At 38.5% G+C, this 22,311-nt stretch overlaps 5 protein-coding genes and 2 non-coding genes across 11 annotated transcripts; 4 read left to right on the forward strand and 3 right to left on the reverse strand.

Annotated features, from left to right (window-relative positions):
* Window positions 1-6,138, forward strand: LOC113695678 (uncharacterized). The gene is made up of 3 exons (XM_027214815.2): window positions 1-543; window positions 4,092-4,259; window positions 4,342-6,138. Exons 1-3 carry the CDS (start codon window positions 1-3, stop codon window positions 6,136-6,138), a joined length of 2,508 nt encoding a protein of 835 aa, XP_027070616.2.
* A 252-nt stretch (window positions 6,139-6,390) lies between these two features.
* On the reverse strand, window positions 6,391-7,564 carry LOC140008254 (dolichyl-diphosphooligosaccharide--protein glycosyltransferase subunit 4A). The gene is made up of 2 exons (XM_072052027.1): window positions 7,410-7,564; window positions 6,391-6,676 (listed from the first exon to the last, which is right to left on the reverse strand). Exon 2 carries the CDS (start codon window positions 6,674-6,676, stop codon window positions 6,563-6,565), a length of 114 nt encoding a protein of 37 aa, XP_071908128.1. The 5' UTR covers window positions 7,410-7,564; the 3' UTR covers window positions 6,391-6,562.
* A 110-nt stretch (window positions 7,565-7,674) lies between these two features.
* On the reverse strand, window positions 7,675-7,746 carry TRNAH-GUG (transfer RNA histidin (anticodon GUG)). The gene has a single exon. It is a non-coding gene; the product is annotated as a tRNA-His (tRNA).
* LOC113696149 (uncharacterized) lies at window positions 7,696-12,785 on the forward strand. 3 transcript variants are annotated; one of them, XM_072052025.1, is made up of 10 exons: window positions 7,696-8,000; window positions 8,107-8,192; window positions 8,724-8,868; window positions 9,072-9,210; window positions 9,324-9,922; window positions 10,442-10,523; window positions 10,719-10,777; window positions 11,386-11,437; window positions 11,920-12,010; window positions 12,436-12,785. In XM_072052025.1, the coding sequence occupies exons 1-9, from the start codon at window positions 7,932-7,934 to the stop codon at window positions 11,967-11,969; spliced, it is 1,281 nt and encodes a 426-aa protein (XP_071908126.1). In that variant the 5' UTR covers window positions 7,696-7,931; the 3' UTR covers window positions 11,970-12,010; window positions 12,436-12,785. The 3 variants fall into 3 exon arrangements, with proteins under 3 accessions (XP_071908126.1, XP_071908125.1, XP_071908127.1); XM_072052024.1 differs by having other exon boundaries at window positions 12,510-12,785; XM_072052026.1 differs by having other exon boundaries at window positions 12,542-12,785.
* Window positions 12,786-13,528: 743 nt separating this feature from the next.
* Window positions 13,529-14,160, forward strand: LOC140008255 (histone H4). The gene has a single exon (XM_072052029.1). The coding sequence runs from the start codon at window positions 13,630-13,632 to the stop codon at window positions 13,939-13,941; it is 312 nt and encodes a 103-aa protein (XP_071908130.1). The 5' UTR covers window positions 13,529-13,629; the 3' UTR covers window positions 13,942-14,160.
* A 783-nt stretch (window positions 14,161-14,943) lies between these two features.
* On the forward strand, window positions 14,944-15,017 carry TRNAV-AAC (transfer RNA valine (anticodon AAC)). The gene has a single exon. It is a non-coding gene; the product is annotated as a tRNA-Val (tRNA).
* A 1,060-nt stretch (window positions 15,018-16,077) lies between these two features.
* On the reverse strand, window positions 16,078-20,815 carry LOC140004493 (probable ADP-ribosylation factor GTPase-activating protein AGD6). Of its 3 annotated transcripts, XM_072052032.1 has the most exons (5): window positions 20,659-20,815; window positions 19,609-20,494; window positions 19,404-19,493; window positions 16,781-17,285; window positions 16,078-16,448 (listed from the first exon to the last, which is right to left on the reverse strand). In XM_072052032.1, exons 2-4 carry the CDS (start codon window positions 20,413-20,415, stop codon window positions 16,782-16,784), a joined length of 1,401 nt encoding a protein of 466 aa, XP_071908133.1. In that variant the 5' UTR covers window positions 20,416-20,494; window positions 20,659-20,815; the 3' UTR covers window positions 16,078-16,448; window position 16,781. The 3 variants fall into 3 exon arrangements, with proteins under 3 accessions (XP_071908133.1, XP_071908132.1, XP_071908131.1); XM_072052031.1 differs by lacking the exon at window positions 16,078-16,448 and having other exon boundaries at window positions 16,538-17,285; XM_072052030.1 differs by lacking the exon at window positions 16,078-16,448 and having other exon boundaries at window positions 16,538-17,285; window positions 19,609-20,529; window positions 20,659-20,809.
* Window positions 20,816-22,311: the final 1,496 nt, after the last annotated feature.

Below are 22,311 nucleotides of genomic sequence, written 5' to 3' on the forward strand. Positions count from 1 at the left end.
ATGGCAGCCAGAGTTGCAGGCAGAATCCGGGCTCTGTGGTGGGTGAAGCTGCAGTCGGCCTTTCGGACCGCCCTAGCTTGCACCATCGTGGGCTGCACCACCCTCTACGCTCCAGCCCATTTCACAAGGCAGATAACGTTCCCGGCAATTTCTTACGTTACAGCCGTACTAATTGTGTCTGATGCCAACTTAGGCGACGCCATAAGAGGCTGCTGGCATGCATTTTATGCCACTCTTCAAATGCTGCCGCTTTCCATATTAGGCCTACGGATCATCGGGCCGGCGAGGTTCTCCCCTAGCATCGCTGCTGCGGCGGCGGCTCTAGCCTCTTTCTTGGTGGCTCTGCCAAATTCTACACCTCTGATGTCTAAGCGTATTGCTTTTGGGCAGATAGTGATTGTTTGTGTGAATGCTGTCATTCATGGCAAGCAAAGTTCAAGTGTGGTGGTGCACCCGGTTCATGTTGCGTCCAGTACAGCACTTGGAGCAGCCTCTGCTTTCCTGGCTTTGTTGCTTCCCTACCCTCGGCTTGCCTATTACGAGGTAACTGTGACTTCATTCAAATTCTACGTGCAAAACTAGTCTATATATTGGTGGCTGCCACCTTCCATTTTCACACCAATTCTAAGTGCAAAACTGGCCACCTTTCAACCTTTGTCTCCCACCAAACTTGTCATGTAATTGTGACTGCCACCTTCGGGTGACTTCCTTCGACAGGATTCTCCGTCGACTCCCCCTTTCTTTAGAATAGGTTAGAATATGTTATACAACACTGTTATCGTTGCAAAAAAAAAAAAAAAAAAGTCTGCTGCTCTTTTTGGTCTGAAACCATTAATGAGAATCCAGATTGAGTACTGAGTATAAAGTCATTCATTCTCCTTAAAGATCAAATCAGGAATTTGTCATTTACGGTTCTTCTTCTTCTTTTTTTCCCCTCCTATTTCTTTGTTACTTTCCTTGCTAGTTGTTGCAGCATCCAAAGCGGCAGCAACAAGAAGGGGAGTGGGGTAACATGCATATAGGCAATTAACAAAACAAGTTTGGGAATTGGGAGAAAATCTTCTTTTCTTTTCTTGGGTGATTTTGTTTGTTTTCTTCTTGATTTTGTTTCCACTGCTTTTTTTGTTTTTCTATCCATTGATTCTGGGAGGAGTGTTTGTGTATTGATATAATTGAAACTCATTAAGGCAAAGACAACATAAAATGCAAAAGGTCCGCGAGGACAAGTGCCTGCAGGGACAATTCGGAACAACAGTGTTATTCATGCAACACTTTCTATCCTCCCCGAACTCCCTGCAGTGCACATCCGCCAGTAGAAACGGGAAACCGAGATTTTTTTTGTTTTTTTAAATTCTTGGTTTTTAGGGAGGGTTTTAGGCCCTTAAACAGGCACTACCCTAGAGGCAGTCACACCTATTACATCAGCAGAATGCATGGTTCTAATAGATTCGGGGGGAGTTGGAAAAACGTACAGTTGCTTCCAGTTGCTGATGAAGAGTCATCTTTGCTAGGTGGTCGGCACACCTATTCCCTTCCCTCCACTTATGTTGCAGCTTGCAGTCCCGCCGCCTACTCATCAGCGGAAACCGAGATTTTCTGATTCAGTTTTGGTCCTTTTGGAAACTTCCAAGGAAAAAAAAAGCTATCTTCAGTCTCCACCCCCTTACAACATGGAGATGCTGCTTGTATAAGACTGAATTGAATGGAATATATTCGCCAGGATATTTGAGGGCTTCCCGGCGTGTGGCCGCTGAGCACAAGTGCTTAACACAATGACCAACGAGATTGGCTTCACTTTAGTATTCATACGCCAAGAAAATTAATATGCCCTTTCCCCACTGCTAAACAGGTGTAGCTCTGATGGAACTTTCCCGAACCATATAGAGTCGTCGATCTTAGAAAATTAAGATAAGAATTAATGCGTGAATTTGATGCCGCCGGTAGGTTGGTCGATGAGTAAATATGCCGGCAACTCATCTCCACCATCAGCTTAACATAATAGCTGTAATTGAGTCGAGTATCATCTTACTCGAGTTTGATAGGATAGAAAAAATATAAAAATACTTGGATTGGAACCCAAATGGGACAAGACGGGAGGGAGTAGGGGGCCAGGGAGGGCTCCAACTAGTTTTTGCCTCATGAAAAATTTGAATTTTTATTCATTTTTGAATATTTTTTTTTATCTCGCATTGTTATTGGTTGATTACTTTTCATTAATTGTTTTACCATTGCATTTTGCACTGTTAGAATTTTATCACTCTGTTAAGAAGAATCTCTTGTTAGCTAAGTTGTGCGCAGCTTTCCATAATTAAGCTTATTTCATTTCGATTCTTAATACTGATTAGCCAAATTTCAAAATTATGTACTTCTCCACATTTAGGTGACCTTTGAGAACTAGTAAGGCATTTATTTTAGTCTTTACTTCCTTTTTGCACTCTCACATATGATGGTTGTACTACATCTACATGTCCTCCAAAGTTTAATATTAGGAAAACCTAACGCATATTTTGTCCCCTTAGAGTTGTAGGAATTCCGGTAGTTATTATAATCATTTAATATCCTCCACTGCTAATTTTTTTTAATAACATATTTTAATGCAAAATTTGATTTATTGCACAATATACGGTTTCCTTATTATGCTTCATTAAGTGTTACATTATTTTGTCAAAAATCCTGCTGAGAAAAAAACCTTATTATTATAGAAATTCAATTAATTTTTTTAAATTGCAATTACATATCCAGATATAAAGAAGAGTCCAAAAAAATAATTACGCACACAAATTAATAATTTTATACTCCCTCTTAATCTTGACTCTGCCACTAATCGTGTACCTAGTTTTAGAGCTCAAACTCAAATTTCAAGGTTAATCGAGCAGTCTTCATTAAATTGATAAAAGAAATCTAACTATAATTCTTCAATAACCCATGATATCAAGGACTTCGAGCATAGCAAAGTAAAAATTAAATAACTTACTCAAATTTAAAAAATTAAATAATAACCTTTAAAAATCAAAAAATAATAAGTCATATTCAATGAGGCTTGATGAGCATAGCATTTTGAATCTTGAACTCGACTTAGATCTATTACTTGAGCGCTCAAACTCGAGTTCGATAAAATTGACTCTAGTCAAATTCTTTTTGAGTCGAGTATTGAGCTACTCATAAGTAATTCGATTCACTCTTTTTGAGTCGAGTATTGAGCTACTCATAAGTAATTCGATTCACTTGTAGCTCTAGTTCTAAGTGCCCCCATCTTGTTCAAGTGTATTAGGTTATGTCATCCATGTGGAGATGGATGTAGGGAAGGGCAGCGGCAGTTTTTCCCTCCCCAAAAAATTTTTAAAATCTCTATTGAACCTATTTGTTTTTAAGAAAGTAATATCACTTCGCCCTTTAAATATACGATAAGTTATTTTTTATCCCCTTCAAGTTTTCTTTATAAAAACTATCCTATAACAATCTAACTTTTAGTTAAGCTTATTTATGATTACGATTAATATTTATGTTTGTAAACAATCTAGCTAGTATAGCTTTTAAATATTAACTAATTGAGGAAACACCATCTCCTAATTAAGGAAACACTAACTTTTTTTTGATGTAAATCTATAATAAACCAAGTCCTAATAATGTCTAACAGGTATACATTGGGCGATCATTAAGATATATTCCAGGTGCCATGTTTTTGAAATGTAGCATTAATTAGGCAAAGTAAATAAATATAAAGAAAGGTAGGTAAGATTTAATAAGAAAAGTATATATATGCAAAAGAAAATAATATTTGTTATTATATGTATATACATGATAGTTTAAATTAATTTTAAATGTGTTATGAGCACCCGTTGGAAAAACCCTACTTTATTTGCTAAAATATTGTTTTATTATATGTTTGACAAATCCTAGGTCCGTCATTGCATCTACATAGAAATGTTAAGAACCATTAATCAGTTCCTTAGCAAACCTTTAGTTGAAACTTTAATCATATTTTTTAACTCACAGTGCCATCTAATCCTAGTAATGGACGGAACCAATAGTTCATTATTACGGTGACATGGCATTATAGTGGTTAATTTGCTGGGATTGCGCGTTGACAGGTTAGAAAACTTAGCCGATTGTACGCTGAAAATGCTGCTGAGAGGATCAACCTTTACATGAATGCATTCCTCGCTGAAAATCATCTCAATGCTGTGGAGCTAATCTCTCTAGCCCATCCCTTGGCTGCAACAGGAAAGAAGCTCCTCCGCACTATAACTCTCATGCAGGTGACTCCATTTTGTTCATTCAGTTCTGTTTACTTGCCTGAAATTTACCCATCTTGCTTGTCTACTGCTTGAGATATTTTAGCTTTTACGCGTGAAACCCACGATAACTCCTTTGCTCTTCCACTCCAAGCAGGAAGGTATTTTGTGGGAGATGCCTTGGATCAGATTCTCAAAACTCCATTTTGCGAATCCAGGAGACAGATTGCAAGGAATGGAGACATCGATGGAGGGAATGGAAATTGCCCTAAAATTCTGTCCCCTTTCATCTGCCGGCTTGGCTACTCAAGAACTTACTGATACCATCCGGCATTTGTCCGTGCAACTTGGTCAAAAACTAAAGCAAGCTAGATGCTTTCAACCTTTTAACTCGACAACCGTCCCGAAGCCTAAAGGAGGATGCCTAGACAACCTCATCTTGCCCAGCTGCGACACGATCCCATTGAACAATAAACATCTGTCAGCGCTTTTCTTCTTGTCTTGTTTGGAACAGTTTCTCAATGACTCGACCATGGTACAAAAACCGGAGCCCAATTTAGAAAGTCTGGCAGCTGAAGGAGAAGAACTAAAAAACTCACAAAAGCATGCACAAATTAGCTTCAAGGAAACGTGCAGAAAATGGATCGGAAATCTTAGAAATGAAAGATTACTATTTGCGTCCAAATGTTCACTATCTTTAGGTTTGGCTGTTCTGATTGGTCTCATATTTAACAAGGAAAATGGTTATTGGTCAGGCCTTACAATTGCAATCAGTTTCACAACACGAAGGCAAGCAATTTTTACAACTGCAAATGCTCGGGCACAAGGCACAGCAGTTGGATCAGTCTACGGAGTCTTAGGATGCTTCGTCTTCAGCAGGTTAGCAGAAATAAGATTCGTGGCTCTTATCCCTTGGATCATTTTTACCAGTTTTCTAAGGCACAGTCGGATGTATGGCCAAGCTGGCGGAATTTCGGCAGTTATAGGAGCTCTATTGGTCCTTGGTAGAAATAATTACGGACCTCCAGATGACTTTGCCATTGCCAGACTAACAGAGGCTTTCATTGGTCTATGTTGTTTCATTCTAGTGGAGCTCCTCTTACAACCAACAGGAGCATCCACTCTAGTCAAGAGGCATCTTCATCTAACACTGGGTATTCTTCAAGAATGCATAACACAAGTAATTACCTACTCAAAGGGAAAGGATCAAGCATCTATGGATCTACAAGCACTTAAAGGAAAGCAGAAACATCTGAAGTCCTATGTCCATGAGTTTGAGAACCTTATAGGGCAAGCTGAGCTGGAACCCAATTTCTGGTTCTTGCCATTTAGGAACACTAGCTACTGGAAGCTCCACAATTATTTGTCAAATACAGCCGATCTGCTACACTGTATGGCCTACAGCCTAGAATACCTTCTACAAGTACCAAAGAATCATTTTGCTCTCTGGAAGGACCTTCAAGAATACATACATCATGACCTGGAGTTGTGCAAAGACAACTTAACCTCTTCATTAAGGTGCCTCGAGAAAGCTAAAATGGTAAAGTCATTAGAAGTAACTCAAGAAGTTCAACAGGGGGGTATGTATAATGATCTCGAGAAAGCATTTTTCGCCAGGGAAAACAGTTTCAGTACTTTGACTACAACGGACCAACAAATTAGAAACATTGTAAACTATCTTCTTCAGCGGTCCAAGAAGGGTGAACATGAAATCAAAGAAAATGAAGGTGAGGATGGAGTTGGAGAAAAGATGGCTCTTGCTCTCTGTTCCCTGGGCTTTTGCATAAGTGGTTTCGTGAGAGAAATAAAAGATACTAAGAGTGTAATCAAAGATGTAGTAGCATGGGAGACAAAGCTAAATGTAGATTCTCGCCAAACATCATGCAAATTTTGTCCATTTTAGCTTTTCATTATTACAAGCTCCAACGTTTCTAAATACCTTCATGAGCAGGTAAAATGATTTTTCTAGACCACATAAAGAATTAATTTCCCTGCCACCGAAAGTTACACATGGCCCTTGGAATGACATGCAGCCATGACTACACCTTCCGCTAGAAATTAGCGTCGCTAGTAGTTGTAAATGAACAAACAATTTGGATTATATCGTATATTAAAAGAATGGCAGAATAAGCAGAAGAGACCACAGAAAAGCAACTTATCCAAAACTTCCTGTTTGTAGAACTTATGTATGAATCAAAAGCATCCCATTTACGATTTCAAAGACAAGGATTTCACTACATCAGAATACAAAATTAAGAGACAATACTCTGCCCAAACAACTATATTTAAATGAAAGTCATGCTGTAAATAGATAGCACAATGAACACTTAGTTGCCCTCATACTTGGGGTCAGCCATCACGTAATGATAGGCAATCACAAGTACAAATATAAAGATGCCAAGAAAATTGGCAAAGAAACCGAGGTCTTGATCATCAATCATCTGTTACAGCAGATTAGAAAAGAATAATGTCAGCGTGCAGTTAGCTATAAAGCATTACAACTGCTCTTTTTAGCAGTTGACACTACTACAATGAGGTGGATAGGGTAGGTAAATTCCGATTATTATTTTTGAGAAGCAGAGAATTCTACCTAGTGTTTCCAATATACCAGCATACAAATCACAAATGACACATAAAGGAAGAAAAGCAGTTTGGGTTAAGCAACAAAATATATACCCCATGACTCGAACAAATACCAAAATCCATTAAAAGGGCTCAGTAAACTGCTCAAGTTCAAATACTAGGAAGATGAAAGACGTCAGAACATCAATTAAATCAGTGGAGAACACATTAGTGAGCAGAGTTAAAGAAATTGTGAAATGCGGAGGAAAACAGGAGAAAAAAACCAATCAATTCGTCTCTACTCCTCCACATCCCCGCCGGGATCACTTAAAAATACTATCCAGTTATTCCTCTTCTCATACTTGTCCCCTCAGAAACTTTGGATGCTAGTCCATCCAATTTTACGAGCTAAATATCAATTCGAGCCAATTAAGAATCAAGTGAACGATGGTAAAAAGTAAAAAAGATATAACAAAAGCAAAGCGAAAATACTATTGACTTTGACATCAAATGATGCTATTTAATTTCAGGATCACACAGCCAGAAACTTAGTTAGGAGATAGCGGATGAAATCGGGAGCGGAAAGAAAAAGGGCGATTTTAAGCATCTTACGATTGAACTTTGGTCGGAGGTGTTGGATCTTGAGCGACTGTGCAAAACCCAGAGACGAACCGCAGCGAGACGGAGAGTTTGGAAACCTGTGAAATTGTGAAACACAAAGAAGCACGTGCCAATACACTGGGAGCTGTGGAAGTTTACGACGTCGCATCGACGTGGCGTCCGCCTTAAGGGAGAGAAATAGGCTCAAATAGCCCCGTAGAAGAATGAATTAATATGGAGACAGGCCAAAATTTTACAAAAGAATGAGTAAAAACACTGTGGCTGCTGGGATTCGAGCCCAGGTCTCCACGGCCACAACGTGGAATTCTTACCACTAAACTACAGCCACATCACGTTGTCAGGGAATTCGTAAACACTAATTTAAAGTAATATTTGCTGTTAACTACTGCTAAACTACTTGTACGACGGAATAATTAAGCAAAAACCGTTCAGTTTCCCGCTACATTAGAGCTGAACTGTCAACCCTCATCATCATCATCTGCTGCCAATGCCCTCGTCGAGAGAGCTTCATAGATGCAAATGACCACTCCTTCGACCCCCAACAATTGCACTTCCACTTCCAGATCTTATTTTCAGACCACTGTAAGTTTGGTTTCAAGTGTAGAGAAAATCCCTAATTTTCACTTCACTCTTTAATTTTTCTCTTTTTGTCTCCTCATAATATTTTTTTTTTTGGGTCTAAAAAAAGGTTGGCCTCAGCGATTGGTGGTTGGTCAAGGCCGAAAAGGACTTTCGCGGAAAGCGACTTGCGATCGCCGGGATCCCTCATCGAGAGTACATTCATTTTTTCGCGGAAAGGACTTTCAGTTTTTGTGCAGTCATATTTCATATATCATCCATGGTCGTTAAACTTGTTGACGAATTTTGGGTTTTAATTTGTCATAATGAGATGTAGAAGCAAACGCCAGAGGTTTTTTTTTTTTTTTTTTTTTTAAGTTGGAAATCCATGTACCTCCGCACTGGTCTGGACAGGTGCTATCAATTCCGTAGTCTGTCTATTTGAGGTTAATTTTATAATCTTACTTTTAGTTCACTTGTGGGTGTATTGTTTTATCTCATTATGTTTTTGCCACCTTCCTTTTTCTGTACTCATATTGCTGGTGTAATGTTGCCCACTTTTCAAGAATTTGAACAACGCATTTTATATTTTAATGGGAATTCTGTTGTTTTCTGTAACATTTGGTCCTTTGGCATTATTTGGTTTGCAATTCGTCGTTTTCCGTTTTATACTGATCTCAGTGAACTATCCATTGCAAGGAAAGCAAACCTCTTAAAGTATTGACTTCATCTTTTGTTGTGCTGTAGTGAACAAGCTCTGCGTGTATTTTCCTCTGCACCAATCCTGAAGAGACATGATCTCTTTAACCTTGAGACTGCTGACGGTGTATGGATTATCATCAAAGGCCTAATCAACAAGGCTAGAACAGAAGAAAATGGGTTTCCATCCGAGGCATGTTAAAGAGTTTTACTTCACTTGAGTTAGCTAAGCAGCACGGAGATTGTTTATATAACAAACCAACAACTTATTCCCACTCAAAATTTGAAGCAACTAATGGCATCATACTTGCTATGGGTTACTGACTGAGCACTCTAAAATTTTCTGCAGCCACTTTAGCTGTTTTGTCCCATAGCTCTGATTGATTCTATTAACAGGTATTTGACCATTTTATTATTGGCTTTCCTCCTTATTGGGAGGAGTATGCACTTAATTGCTTTGGAGGAGAATCTCCCACTATGGGCGCTGCACAAAGTAACTGTGATTCTGAAAATTTATCCCCAGAAGCAGGAATAGGTACACTGTTCAGCTGTTTGGATGATTCACATTTGCTGAAAATTGTATTTTGTGGGGTGTTCCTAAGTGTATGACTGTCTCTAAATTCTTTTGCTGCTTATTTTTTCTTACAGTGGTGCCAGTTACAGTAGATTTTACTGGCTGTCCCCGCATAAATCACAAGAATGCCAGTAGTGAAGAAGCAGAAGATGACAATTGCAAAAAAAATTCCAGTATAGAAGATAGTCCAGCCGGAGGCAGAAACGAAAGTAGCAGTAAGTCAAAAAGTGGAGGGGCACAACCTTCTGACGCTGTTTCACAGCAAGAAAGTCGGGTTCTTGCAAAATTTCGTCATAGTGATTGCTACTGTAGGGATGAGTCAGGTTTATCTCCTATGGTTCCTGAAGCTTCAGGAAAGGAACTATCTTCAAGTAATTGTTCAATCGAACAAATGGAAACTCTTGAACTATCTGGAAATAGTCTTGATGATAATGTCAGGCAACGTCTAGCACAAGCAGGGTTTGAAGAGAACTCTGATCCTCCATCTGACCAGGCTAATATGTTTACTGACGAGGATCGAAAACAAGATCAGAAAAACAAGCGCATTAGGAAAAGGGCTCGTAAAGTGATGCATTCGCCAAGTTCGCTTGGCGGTGTAGGTAAAAAAACGGAGAGAAATGCAGGTGCTAGTAAACGACCTATACCTAATCCTGCAAACTTCTCTGTAAAGAAGGTTAGAAAACACATGCCTTGCCTTTTTTCATCAGAGATGTATACCTATTTGTGAGTATGTCTATATCACTATGCATGTAAAACTGTGTCCTTTGGTCCCTTTTGGTCTTCCATGATGCTTGGGTTCACATATCTTAGGAATTTATATTAAAAAGATGCCTCTTTTGCATGATATTTATTTTTGTCAAGTATAAAAATCCTACTACCCCAATCTGTGTGGTTTTAACTTGATTCTGCCTTCACGATCTTAATTTGATGTCTAATATCAGATAAGAGTACGTGGATGTCTAACAGCTGTAGATGAAAGGTATAGAAGTTAAAATTTCGTAATTGAGGAGTTTTTTGGTGAAACTGGAGAATTTTATGGTATCTTTTGTCAGAATGCTTACATGTGTATTCGCAAAGTTCTGACTTGATTCTTTTCCATATTTGTTTTGAGACTTATGCTCCATTCTCTTATTAGTACTAGCTTATTCTTGGTTGATGTATAAATTGGTTCGTTTTCCATCTGTTTGCATAGGGAAGTCCTATAACTCGTAAGAAGAAGGAGGAGAGCTTTATTGCTTTACCTGAATCTCTAAGTCTTCAAAGATCCAGATCTGGTAAGCTTTTCAACCATAACGGTGACTGTTCCTTTCTCCCAAACCCCTGCCGAACAATTCTGTCTTATTGTTAGAGTACTTTTAAGGTAATATTTAGTTCCTGAGATCATATGGTTGTGTGTCTTGTCTAAATAGGTTGAGAATGAGTGACATTGTCTTGATGGGGTTTTGACTATATAAATCCATGTCGTGCAGGGAGATTGCTTCTTCCTACCATGCAGTTTTGGCGCAACCAAAGAGCAGTGTATGATGCGGTTAGTCGCTGCATTTAGTATTGTGCACCTAACATTTTCACAACCTCTAGGCTACAAGTAGTTCTTGCCAAGATTCTTACTGACAATCTTCTCCTAAGATAAGGTTATGCATGCAAGTAATACATTCGAAAAGATATATCTGCAAATTCATCTTTGTGGGCAATGATACGTTACTTCAAGTTAAATGAAGGAATCGCTCCGTACGAGTTCTATTTGTTTTTATGTTTTTGGAAGATACTCGGGATGCTCTGGCTACATTTTTCTGCTGATTGGATAGTCTGGGTACATGCTGAACATCTAACGTATCTGGTTTATTTTATCAACTTCTTTTCTGGCTAAAATCTTCATGTTGTAAAAAAAATGGCGTGAAAAAATAATACAATTAATTCATTCATACGCTAGCCAACGTACCTTTAATAGCTGCTGGGAAATTAATATAGGGTAAGGAGTTTTCATCTGAATTCCTTTGTTAAGCAGATTTTTCATGTCTTCTGAACTTGCTTTTTAGTTGGTTACTACAAGATACCTTCACTTTCAGCTCAAGCATCTCGTATTTATTTCTGTACCCTTTTTTGTTAACGTCAGTATAATTTGATTTTTTTTTTCAGGATCGTCGAATTATGGGAATCAAGGACCCGCAACTCAACCAGCATACTAAAGGTGTGTTGCTCTATGGGGCGAAGACAATTTGATAGATTCTGCTAGACCTTGGAAGTAATGTAATCTGAATGTGCTTGTGTGCTGTCACTAATCAAAGGGTAGAAAAATTTATGCCCAATTTATTTTAATTTTATGTTTTCTGTGTGGTGTCTTTGCATATCAAGACTTGTAATAGACAATAAAGTGAACAGAGAAAAGGAGATAGAATGAATCTGGAAGGCGAAAATTATGTGCACAATTCCATTGTGAACTGCATCATGTCATCATTAGTTAAACTTTTCATTTTTCGTTTTTTAATCTTATGGTAGAATCTTTACTTCGACATCTACATTCTACTGTTGAGAGCCGTGGTTTATTGGACTTTTTTTTTAATTTAAATTTATTTAACCTTATTAGTTGATTGTGACCACTGTAATTGACCTGGAGATTATATTGAATGTATTTTTCACTGTCATTCACATGGGAACTTTGCTTTTGTTAAGGGAGTAGGTCTGAACCTCAAACTCAAAGAAAGAAAAGGCAACTGCGGTGACTGTTCATAATAGGGCTCTTATTGGCCAGTGATGGCGAAAGGTATGCATTTGCCAAGATTTTCATGTCATTATTAACAGGTGTGGGCAAACATAAGCAGCAATCTGTTAGCGATGTCAACATGATACTATTGTTTTCCTTTCTTCTTTAGCAATGACACTAAGGTTTTCTTTTTTCAACACCCTCTTTTGCTTTTTTTTTTTTTTTTTTTTTTTTTTTTTGTGTGGACCTAATCACTGTAGATGCATGCGGTGTAGTGTTTGTATCTATCCTACATCCTTGGAAATTATTAAGGAATGCTGTGCTTTTTTTTCAAAAAAAAAAAAAAAGAATGCTGCAATTGAGATTGGCATGTAAGGTTGCGCTTTAATTTTGGTGGAAAGGAACTGAATATCAGTAGTATATTGTTGCATTAAAAGAAACTTACAGCATTCCATTTTCTGAAAAATGCTTTTCTGTGGTTGAAGAGATTCTGAATTGGGCCCTGATTTCATTTTGGCTGTGGTTTCTATTTGATGATAATGATTTGGAACCTATTCAGAGGCTGCTGCGTGTTATCATTCATGCTGGCAGATGGATAATTTTTCTGGTTGTACCGTACGTGGTTTCTTGCTGCTGCAGCTCCTGTCGATGTCTCTTTGCTCTCTACATTTTTTGTATTCCGGAAAAAAGGCGGTTTATATAAAAATATTTCTAGCCAAGATGAAACAAAATGCCTTTTGGATTGCGCTTTCAATCCGGTATGCTTTTTAGTTCTAGTAATATTAGAGGCCTGTTTCCAGTTCTAATGCAGAACTACAAAAAATTTTTTGTTTGAGCAGTCTAGGAGATTTCCGTGTGCTGAGAACGGGAACAAGAAGCATATTATTATTATTAGCCTTATAGAAGGCTCACGGAGATTTTGTTTGGAAAATGGGACCCCCCCCCCCCCCCCCCCCCACGTTTAAGTTCGAGAAAGGATTCTTCAAACTGCTCGTAAATTCACCGCTCCTCCGCTAATGTTGTTCCATCAAAGTAAATATATTCTGTCAAAAAGACAGGAAATTAAATAAATAAATTTTGCTCAAGAAAGAAACCAAAAATGTTGAAGGATAGGCCCTTTTTCTGATTAGTGGTATCACGCCCTTTGTCACATTCGGCCTCAATAAAATCAGCAACGATGGGCTGAATTTGGGCCTACAGGACTGTTTGACACCTGTGGTTATGACAGAAGATGAAAATTGCTCCGCCGCTAAATTCGAAATTCTCTGATGAAATTTCAAACTTTGAAAATCACGCAATAGCCCGGACCACCCCAATTTACCAAGATCACCCTCAATTATTAAAAAACATGAATTGAGTTAACTTGCCAGTTCACAGGAAAAATTAAAATACATGACAAAAGCCACGATCCGCGTCATCCAGAATCATGGATTATTAACCGTCAATTTGAGCCTCATCGACGTCTCAAAATCATCTAATCTATTCGTTCCGGATCGCGAATTTCAGCCGTGGATTAACATTTGAAACCCAACGGTCCTCCTCCTCTCCGCTCCACAAAGGCTCCCCTATATAAGTTTGCAAACACAAGCCTCCAATGCAATCGGAATTCTCTCTTATTTGGCTTATTCCTTCTTAATCGACTAGATTAGTGGTAGTATCTGCATCCGTTTATATTTCAAATGTCGGGAAGAGGAAAGGGAGGCAAGGGATTGGGCAAGGGAGGTGCGAAACGGCACCGTAAGGTCCTGAGGGATAACATCCAGGGCATCACGAAGCCGGCGATACGGCGTTTGGCTCGGAGGGGTGGAGTCAAGCGTATCAGTGGTCTCATCTACGAGGAGACTCGCGGAGTCCTCAAGATCTTCTTGGAGAACGTGATTCGTGACGCCGTCACTTACACAGAGCATGCCCGTCGCAAGACTGTCACCGCCATGGACGTCGTCTACGCCTTGAAGAGGCAGGGACGTACTCTCTACGGCTTTGGCGGCTGAAGAAAGAGAGGGGGTTAGGGAATGATTGTAGTTGGTTTGGTTTTAGCGCGCTGTTGCGAAAATTGATCATGTGGTAGTGGTATATCTTTTCGAAATAGGCGGGTTGGGTCACTGGGTAAGACTTTTAGGGTTAGGGTTGGGAATTACGGATGTTAAAAAATGTGTTAATTTTTTCAAAACTGTTTTAAGACGGATTCCTGAACTAGCTCTTCCCTTCAATTTCGCCTCTGTGGTTATGTGGTTATTTTACGTCTGATGCTATCATCTAGTAGGATATCTCCACTTGATTAATTTGCTGTGTTAAAAGAGAAGATTAATGTTCAGAAAAAGAGAAATAGGACTGATTTTGATGTGCGGTGTTCTTCCCGAGGACGATTATTTGGCATCTAACAAGACATTTCCTTTTGGAGCGACTTAAGTGCAAGCAAATACCACGAAACACATTCAAAGAATAATGACCCAATATCAGCGCCACAACCACAGAAGGGTTTTCTTCATGAAGAGCATTGAAAGGCCAACTGCTAATTTTCAGGGAGCATTGTTTTGAGTCTTCTGCACGTTAGTAGGCAGATAAAAAATGGAAGGAGCAGCTGCATTCCTACCAACAATCTCAACTTTCATAGGCTCTGTTCAACACGATTTTTATGTCTAATTGCTGCCTCTGTATCTTTTCCATGGGAACAAATCACCTCTGCTTTTCCCTGCGAGAAGCAGAAGAGTAGATTCCAGGAAAGACCGCATTTCAAGCCAAAAGTTCCTTGGTGACGGTACCTTTGATTTGCGACTCTTATCATTGTGAACAGCACACCTTTTCAAGTCGCCGACTTCAGAAAATTGCTCCTGTTCACATGTTTTAGGCCCAGAATTCGTGCGTTTGGGTGGGTGGAACTGGAACAGGAATCTTCTGTTCATTTCCTAGGTAGGGGTGTGGAAGGCGGGCACGGTCCAGATGCTTAAATTACAATGTCAAAATGGCACCTAAAGAACGCAACGACAAGAAGTGGTGTCGTGGTGTAGTTGGTTATCACGTCAGTCTAACACACTGAAGGTCTCCGGTTCGAGTCCGGGCGATGCCAATTGGTAACGTTCTTTGTTTTCGTTTGTTCGACTTAACAACCACATCGGGTCCATAACCTCCATCATCGCTTGTCCATATGCTGTCCCCTCTAATATATGTGAACTTTTTTCTTTTTTAATTCATTCCCTCTTAGGCTCTTATAAAGTAAAGACTAAAGTGAAATAAGCAATTTCTAAGGGCAATCAATTAACTGAATACCTTTTTTCCATTATTTTATGACTAACTGGAAAGAAAGCATAATATTTATATAATTGGAGGTGAAGAGTATAGGTGGCAAATAAACTCATTTAACTAAATTTACTCATATCCGTCTATGAATAGATGAATATGGGTATATTAAGTTTTTGCATATATGTATAAATGGGTTAATCAATAATATCCATCAAATCCAGTAAATCCATTTAGAATTATCTTTTCCCAAACCTCCTCTCTTCTCTTATCCATTTTTTTAGACTGTTCATTTTATCATGATATTGATTACTTTTGTTTCATTATTATTATTTTTTGTTGGTTTTATCTTATTATTTTATTTTCTCTTCATTTGTTAACTCATTCATGTTTCAGTATTATCAATTTATGACAAGTTTTAGCCTCTTTTCTTACCTTTCCAAAATGAAATTTTAAATTTACACATGATAAAAATGTTAGGGATTCAAAATTTTTGAACTAATTTTTTATGTTAACTTTTATAGTACTCAGTTCAAATTTTTATACTCTTATTGTTCAATTATTAATAGTATGTAATTTTACGACATAGAGTACAGATAAGAAAATTTTGGTAATTAAGTTTATTGTGTATTATAAGTAAATATTTAAAACTAATGATGAGTGCAAAGGATAGTATAAGGCCTGTGAAATGAAGTTAAGTAGGATCTTTGCATGTTCGTGTGGAACTCTTCCATTAGTTCTAAAACAACTACTATGCATGTCAAGTAGATATAAATAACTGACAAAAAATTTTCCGTGTGTTGATCTGCATTTGCAACTACAACTTCATACCAGCCAATGTAGCTGCAAGTGTTTTTTTTTTTTTTGTTTTCCCTATATTGATATATAGGTTTCTGCTGCAATCATTCTCCATGAATATATATATATAATCTAAATTTCAGAAGACGCCGAGACATCTAAATTCTGTGTTTGCCAAATGAAATGCACACTCGCTAGTGGGACAAATGAAACTAAAAGTCCAACTTATCCATTGATCTTATCATGGGATGATATAAAAACGATCAGCTATTTTCTTGACAAAAGAGTTTCATTTCCTTCTAATAGACTTGGCTGCAGTAGTGCGTACTCAGTTCAGCCTCTTCAAAGTTGGACACGAATGAGCCCAAGTCCAAAATCACTCGAGCGAGCATACCAAATAATTGAAAACAGCAATAACTTCTCGTACAATCTGACGTGTGCAAGCAACGACAGCTGGAAATTTCTGAATTTGACAAAAGAAATATCAAAATTGCTCTACAGAGATACATATCTGTAAATAAAGCACATTAACAATGACTAGGGTCATAGTAATTGCAGAAAAGTTCGAGTAAGCCAAGTAGACATTTAAAAAAAAAAAAGTCGTTTACAAATCCAAATGCAGTCAATACTTTGTCCATTGTGGGCAATTAGCCAATGGAGTTGGCAATTTTACATATATAGACTATTTCTAACAGACAGATCGTTCCAACAAGTTGTGTGGTTGAATTGAATTGGAAGAACCAAAAAATCGAACGGGTGCATTTTGAATAAGCATTCGGAATGCCAATCACTAACCTTAGAGAAAACCTCCTTCCGTCCACTTAGCATCTGATTTTCCATTATAACCGACAGCCTTGCTATCAGATGCACTCTGGTAGAAGTTATCAAATCCATCATCTTTGTTATCATCCCAGCCTGCCCAGCTATCCCCATTATGAGATGCTGTCCCTTTACTTGATTCTTCTTTCCTATTGTCTTTACTATCCCAATCATCCCAGGACCCAGAACTGACAGAATTAAACTGCCGACCAGATGAGGGCTGCCCAGCAGCAGGAGAATTCCATCCTTTCGAATCCTGTCCAAACTCCTGATAATAACCATTTGTCTCACTTTCACTCCTTTGCCAGCCATCATTCTTCCAGCTAACACCACCTTCCTTTGCATACTCCTCAACCTTTTGTGATGCCAAAGCCATGACACCTTTCATGATACCCCATGTCTTATGCCCTATCTCTGTTGTCTTAGCAGCTACAACATTGACGGTTTCATTCACCTTGTAGTCATAGCCCCCCTCTTTCACCTGCAAGAAGATCGTAATGCAAATTGCTTAAATTTTCAGTCAAACCAACCACTAAGGAATCACAACACTGCATTAACAACTTAAAAAACTGACAGATATGGATTGTTAGAACTAGTAAATGCAAAAACTCAGGTGCCTAACTTCATAGCCTTAAATTTTCTAGTGGTCTAGTACAAGATCAGACTCTTCAATGTTAACTCTAATAACACAAACCCCCCTACAGCTGAAGCAGCTATTGTCAATATTACATGAAGGTTTGTTTGCTCATGGGAGGTTAAGAATTTAAGGCCTTTCTTTTCGAAAATTAAATTCAGAAAAGAGCTCAACGCATCTTCAGCTACTTCTTTTTTTAGCTGCTAGGGCTACATTAGCTTTCCACATTGTCAAGTAATGACTCAAACTATAGCCTTCCACATTTAACTCTCTATCCTATCCATCCTACATCTTCATTTCTTCCAAACTCATTTATCTATTCCCATTTACCAAATGTGTATTGCCACCACTAGCAAAACCACCTTGCATGCCAGCCACTAGTGCTTACGCATCAGGGTGCCTATTCCCAATTCTCTCTCTTTCAATACTAATAAAGAGCTTCTTTGCACCCATTTTTGTTTGCAATTTTTGGTAGATATTAGCAAATTGAAATTGTCAAACAACAAGTTGAGTGATGATTTCGTTGTCAAACTAGATGGAGATCAAGAAATGAAGATAGTGGTAAAAAATTAAAAAATTATGGGTCGGAAATGGAAGAGGGACTAAATAAAGATTATACTAGTATGGTTGTTATGGGAAAATATGTTCCTGGTATATCTATAACTACATTGTGTTTATTTGCAATCATTGGTGATGGTCCTACAAAGATAGAATTTTACTAACTTGAAACTCGGTGCTGGAGTATATTGGGTGTTTGTGTTAGGGTGATGACTTACACTATTTTGTATTAGAAAGGTGGCAATCATGAAAGTGGAGTTTAGGGATATATGAGGTTGATATGAGATCGTAGGTAAGTTTTTAGGTATATGATACAGCATTTTTAGTTGATTCAATGGTTTACACTGGTAGGCTTTAGACAAAAGAGGGACTTTGGAGCAAAGGCGAGTGTTTATTTAGTGATAAATTGGATGGTGATGGGCACTAGTAAAAGCAAGCAAGGATGAATGAAATAGAGATAATGAACCATTTTTTCCTTCTTTATTTTTGTTGTGAATTATAACCCAAGGGCATTTTAGGATTTTTCAGAAAAAGCCTAGTCTTTTGGGCCTACAATGTTACTTAAACAGTGAAAATAGGGGAGTTAGGTGTAATTTTTAGAACTAGAGGGGAGCTTCCCGCAAATACCGAAAACCTCAGGGGAGGTATGTGAAATTATTCCTTTTCTAAATGCAGTCATCACACATCACTCATTTTACTTAGTCAAGAGTTCACAAGCTTGTTGCCAAATCTTAACTGCATTTGGGGCATTTGGGCATATTAAGGATCATTACTGGTATTGGCATGATATGTATTCATAAAATCTTTATTTACACATCTACCTACATCCTAAAATGAATGCACTACTGCTTTTTAGACTGTCCCTGAGTAATATCCAATCTGCCCACATAAAAATGGATTTCTTTGGTTTGAGAGGAAAATAATTTCCACTAGAAGACATTTCTTCAAAAATATGGTACATGGAAAAACTGATCTAGGGTGAACATCACTTACATCATGGGCAAGATGCAAATAAAGGAAATAAGCAGAACAGATGAAAAATAAAGATAGAAGTATCCTTCATGAATTAAAGATTAGAACTTGAGGCCCATCATTCTATAACAAATCCAACGTAATCTGTATATCATTCAGAAACCCGCTTTAGACATGTAGTGCATCAGCCTAACCTTATAGACCTATTCCATAAGATAGAATCACTTCAAATTCTAAAGTAGCAGAATTAAATACAACTGCTAAACCTATGCTACAACGTTCAAGTGCTAACAACAATTATCATTCACCATCTAAGCAACAGAAAAGTAAGACTTTGCTATAACTATACTGTCATTGCTCTTCACACCATCTACAGGCACTTTAAGATGAGTAAATCAGTGACCACTCAAGCAATATGGATAGCCATAACAGTACCTTCGAAGAGAGCTCTGTAGCACCTGCCTGAACGACATTAGCTGCCGACTGTGCTGCTGAAGCAGCCACCAGCGATAACTTGCCGAATCCCTGTTTAAACCACGATCACATTTTCATCAGCTATATGCCACACAGGCTGATTGGCATCAATAACCTAGAAGAAACGCTATTGTAATTGTGGACCCACACATCAGAAAAAGTGTACCTGAGCAACAGTAGAGAAAACATCTCCCTGAGAATTATTCCTGGGAATGGGAGCAGGGCTGGACCCGAATCCGACGTACTTTCCCCCTTGGGAGGGCGGAATCCCCTCAGGCCTCGACTCATTGTCCGACATCTTCCTCGCAAAAAAGCTTTCTTTATTGGCAGCCGAAGCCTCCAGCTGCGCCCGGGAATAAATATCCTGAGTGGACTTCGATCGAGCAGGAGTGCTACCGGTGCCACCACCACTCCTAAAATCCCCCACCGTCTGATTTCTCCTGATATTATTACTAGTGTTGCTACTACTAAACCCGCCATCGTCATAGTTATCCCAGCTATCCCACCCCGAAGAGGCTGCAGTCCGACTACCCCCAGATGCCCCAGCACTAGACAGCGGCGGCTTACTGGTGGGGCCCCCGCTGAGGGTTTCCTTGAAGGGAGGAGGATCCCTCCAAGGTTTGCCCTCGGCGAGGGCTTGGATCCTGTCCCTATAAACAGAGGCGGCTTTGGTATTGTATTTGGTGACGATATCGGTTTGTTTAGGGATCCCATACTGGGAAATAAAATTATTGAAATTGTCGTTGCCGCCGAGCTCCATTTTGCGGAGTTGGATCTCGGACCAGGAATCCATGGTAACGGATCGGACGAAGGAGATGTGGACGCCGAGGCCCCGGTGCTTCCCGGAGCACTCCAAGCACATAAAGACGCCGTAGGAGACTGAAGCCCACTGCGGATTTTTCTGGGAACAGTCGACGCAGATCTTGTTGCCAAGCTGCGATTGGAGCTCTCTGAGGCGCCGGGATGCCGCCATTAGGGATCAATTTGGACGGCCGTATCCGATCTCCTTCCTCTCCGATGATGGGGATTTGGGAGTACCCGATCCCGATATGCTGCGAATCCCGGATCCGCGTAGGTCAAAAGATAGCTAAATAAAAGTTACGACAATGTGATCGAAACATATGGATGAAGACATATGGAGAGAGAGGAAAGAGAGCAAGAATTCCAATTAGTATTTGTCTTTTATTATTCAAAAAAAAAAAATGAAACAACTTACAAGAGAATTGGGAAGAGAAGAAAGAAGGAAGATGGCCGACAGCGTCAAAAAAGCCTGTGATGTGCATAACGGCTGGTATGCAGATGCACTGAGTTGGCAACGGAGGGAGCTGATTTGGATTTTTCTCTTTTTTTTTTTTTTTTTTGGGGTGGTGGGGGGCCACAAATTACCCAGTAGTCCAGTATTTATTCGAGGGAAAAATCTTTTCTTTTTTCTATTTCTGTTTGAGTCGTATATTTCTGGTTACACTCGGCATTGATTAACAGTATATTCTAGAGGCATCATTTTCTTTTTCTTTTTTTTTTAGCCTACTCTTTTCATGTTAATTTGTTTCAAACATGTTTGTCGTTCTGGTTTAAAAAAAAAAAAAACACGTTTGTGGTTTTTTTTTATTAATAAAAAAGTACGCGTGGAATTCGAGAACTATTATGCCTTGTTTGGTACATCGGGAGTTAGCAGAATACTCTTCCATCTCGTTTGGTACATCGAAATGCTCCTGATGATAGGGAAAAAAAGTCATTTCAATAATGTCTGATCTCGAAATGGAATGTCCATACCATTTTTGGTATTTGGTACAATTAATCTTTAAATGTTAGAATAGAATAAAATATGTATAAAATTGACTTAATTACCTTAAAATCTATTATTGAGCATTATAAATTTTTGCATAATTTGTTTATGATCATGCTATGCTATTTGTTACCTTGTATGAGGAACCATAACCCTTTTTTTTGGTATATTATAAATAACCTATGTACTTATTGAAATAATTTGATTATAATATTTGGATAGATATGCTTTTTATACTACCCTGTGGTAAAGATGTTTTGACAATTTTTGGACTGATTTGAACAAAATATGCTGATAATATATACGCTATCTCGGTTAAATGCATATAAATATATAGAACTTGAAATTCAAATTAATTATTATCCATATAGCAGTGATATATATACTGTCAGTGTATAAGAATAAATCCTATATCTAAAATAATTCAAATTCCTTCTTAAACAACCAAACAATATCAAAACCTATTCCCTCCTTTTTTTTCCATCTTTTATGTTTTTCCTCTGTTCCCTCCTAATCTCCCAAACTAGCAATTAAAGATTCATTTCTTCACTAAAAAACAAAAAAACCAAAGTAGAAAATAAAAGCACACCATGAAACTACCACCCCGACCCAATCTTGGTTTTTCTTACTGTGGTGAGATCATTCTGTGAGGCTAGGTTCAGTTGGACAGAAAGCTCGCAAAGAGCCCGTATAAGCTCCTCAAATGTGTCGCGTTGCTTAGAGATTGAAGTGGAGTGGATTGGCCCATACTTGAAATCAGAGTTGAAGTTGGACGTCTTGGGCCGGGTGGAGCCTATCGAACTCGCAAGCAATGGCGTTTCAACATAATGACTAATGCGATCTGCTCGTTTGCCAAATTATTAGGTTATTGTTTTAATTCAATCTTATGCTTTTATTACGTTCTTTCAAATTTTAATATTCCACTTCCGGGACCAAAAACAACATTTCATCAGAATTCTATTATCCAGAAAAACAAATGAATTTCTTAATCCTCAAACGAACTCTTTCCACAAAATCCATAACACGTAACGAGAAGAACTAATTAGAAAAAGGCCTACCTCTACTAAGAAAGGAAAAAAAAAA

This window comes from Coffea arabica, chromosome 6c (genome assembly GCF_036785885.1).
Source record: "Coffea arabica cultivar ET-39 chromosome 6c, Coffea Arabica ET-39 HiFi, whole genome shotgun sequence".
Taxonomy (NCBI): Eukaryota; Viridiplantae; Streptophyta; class Magnoliopsida; order Gentianales; family Rubiaceae; genus Coffea; species Coffea arabica.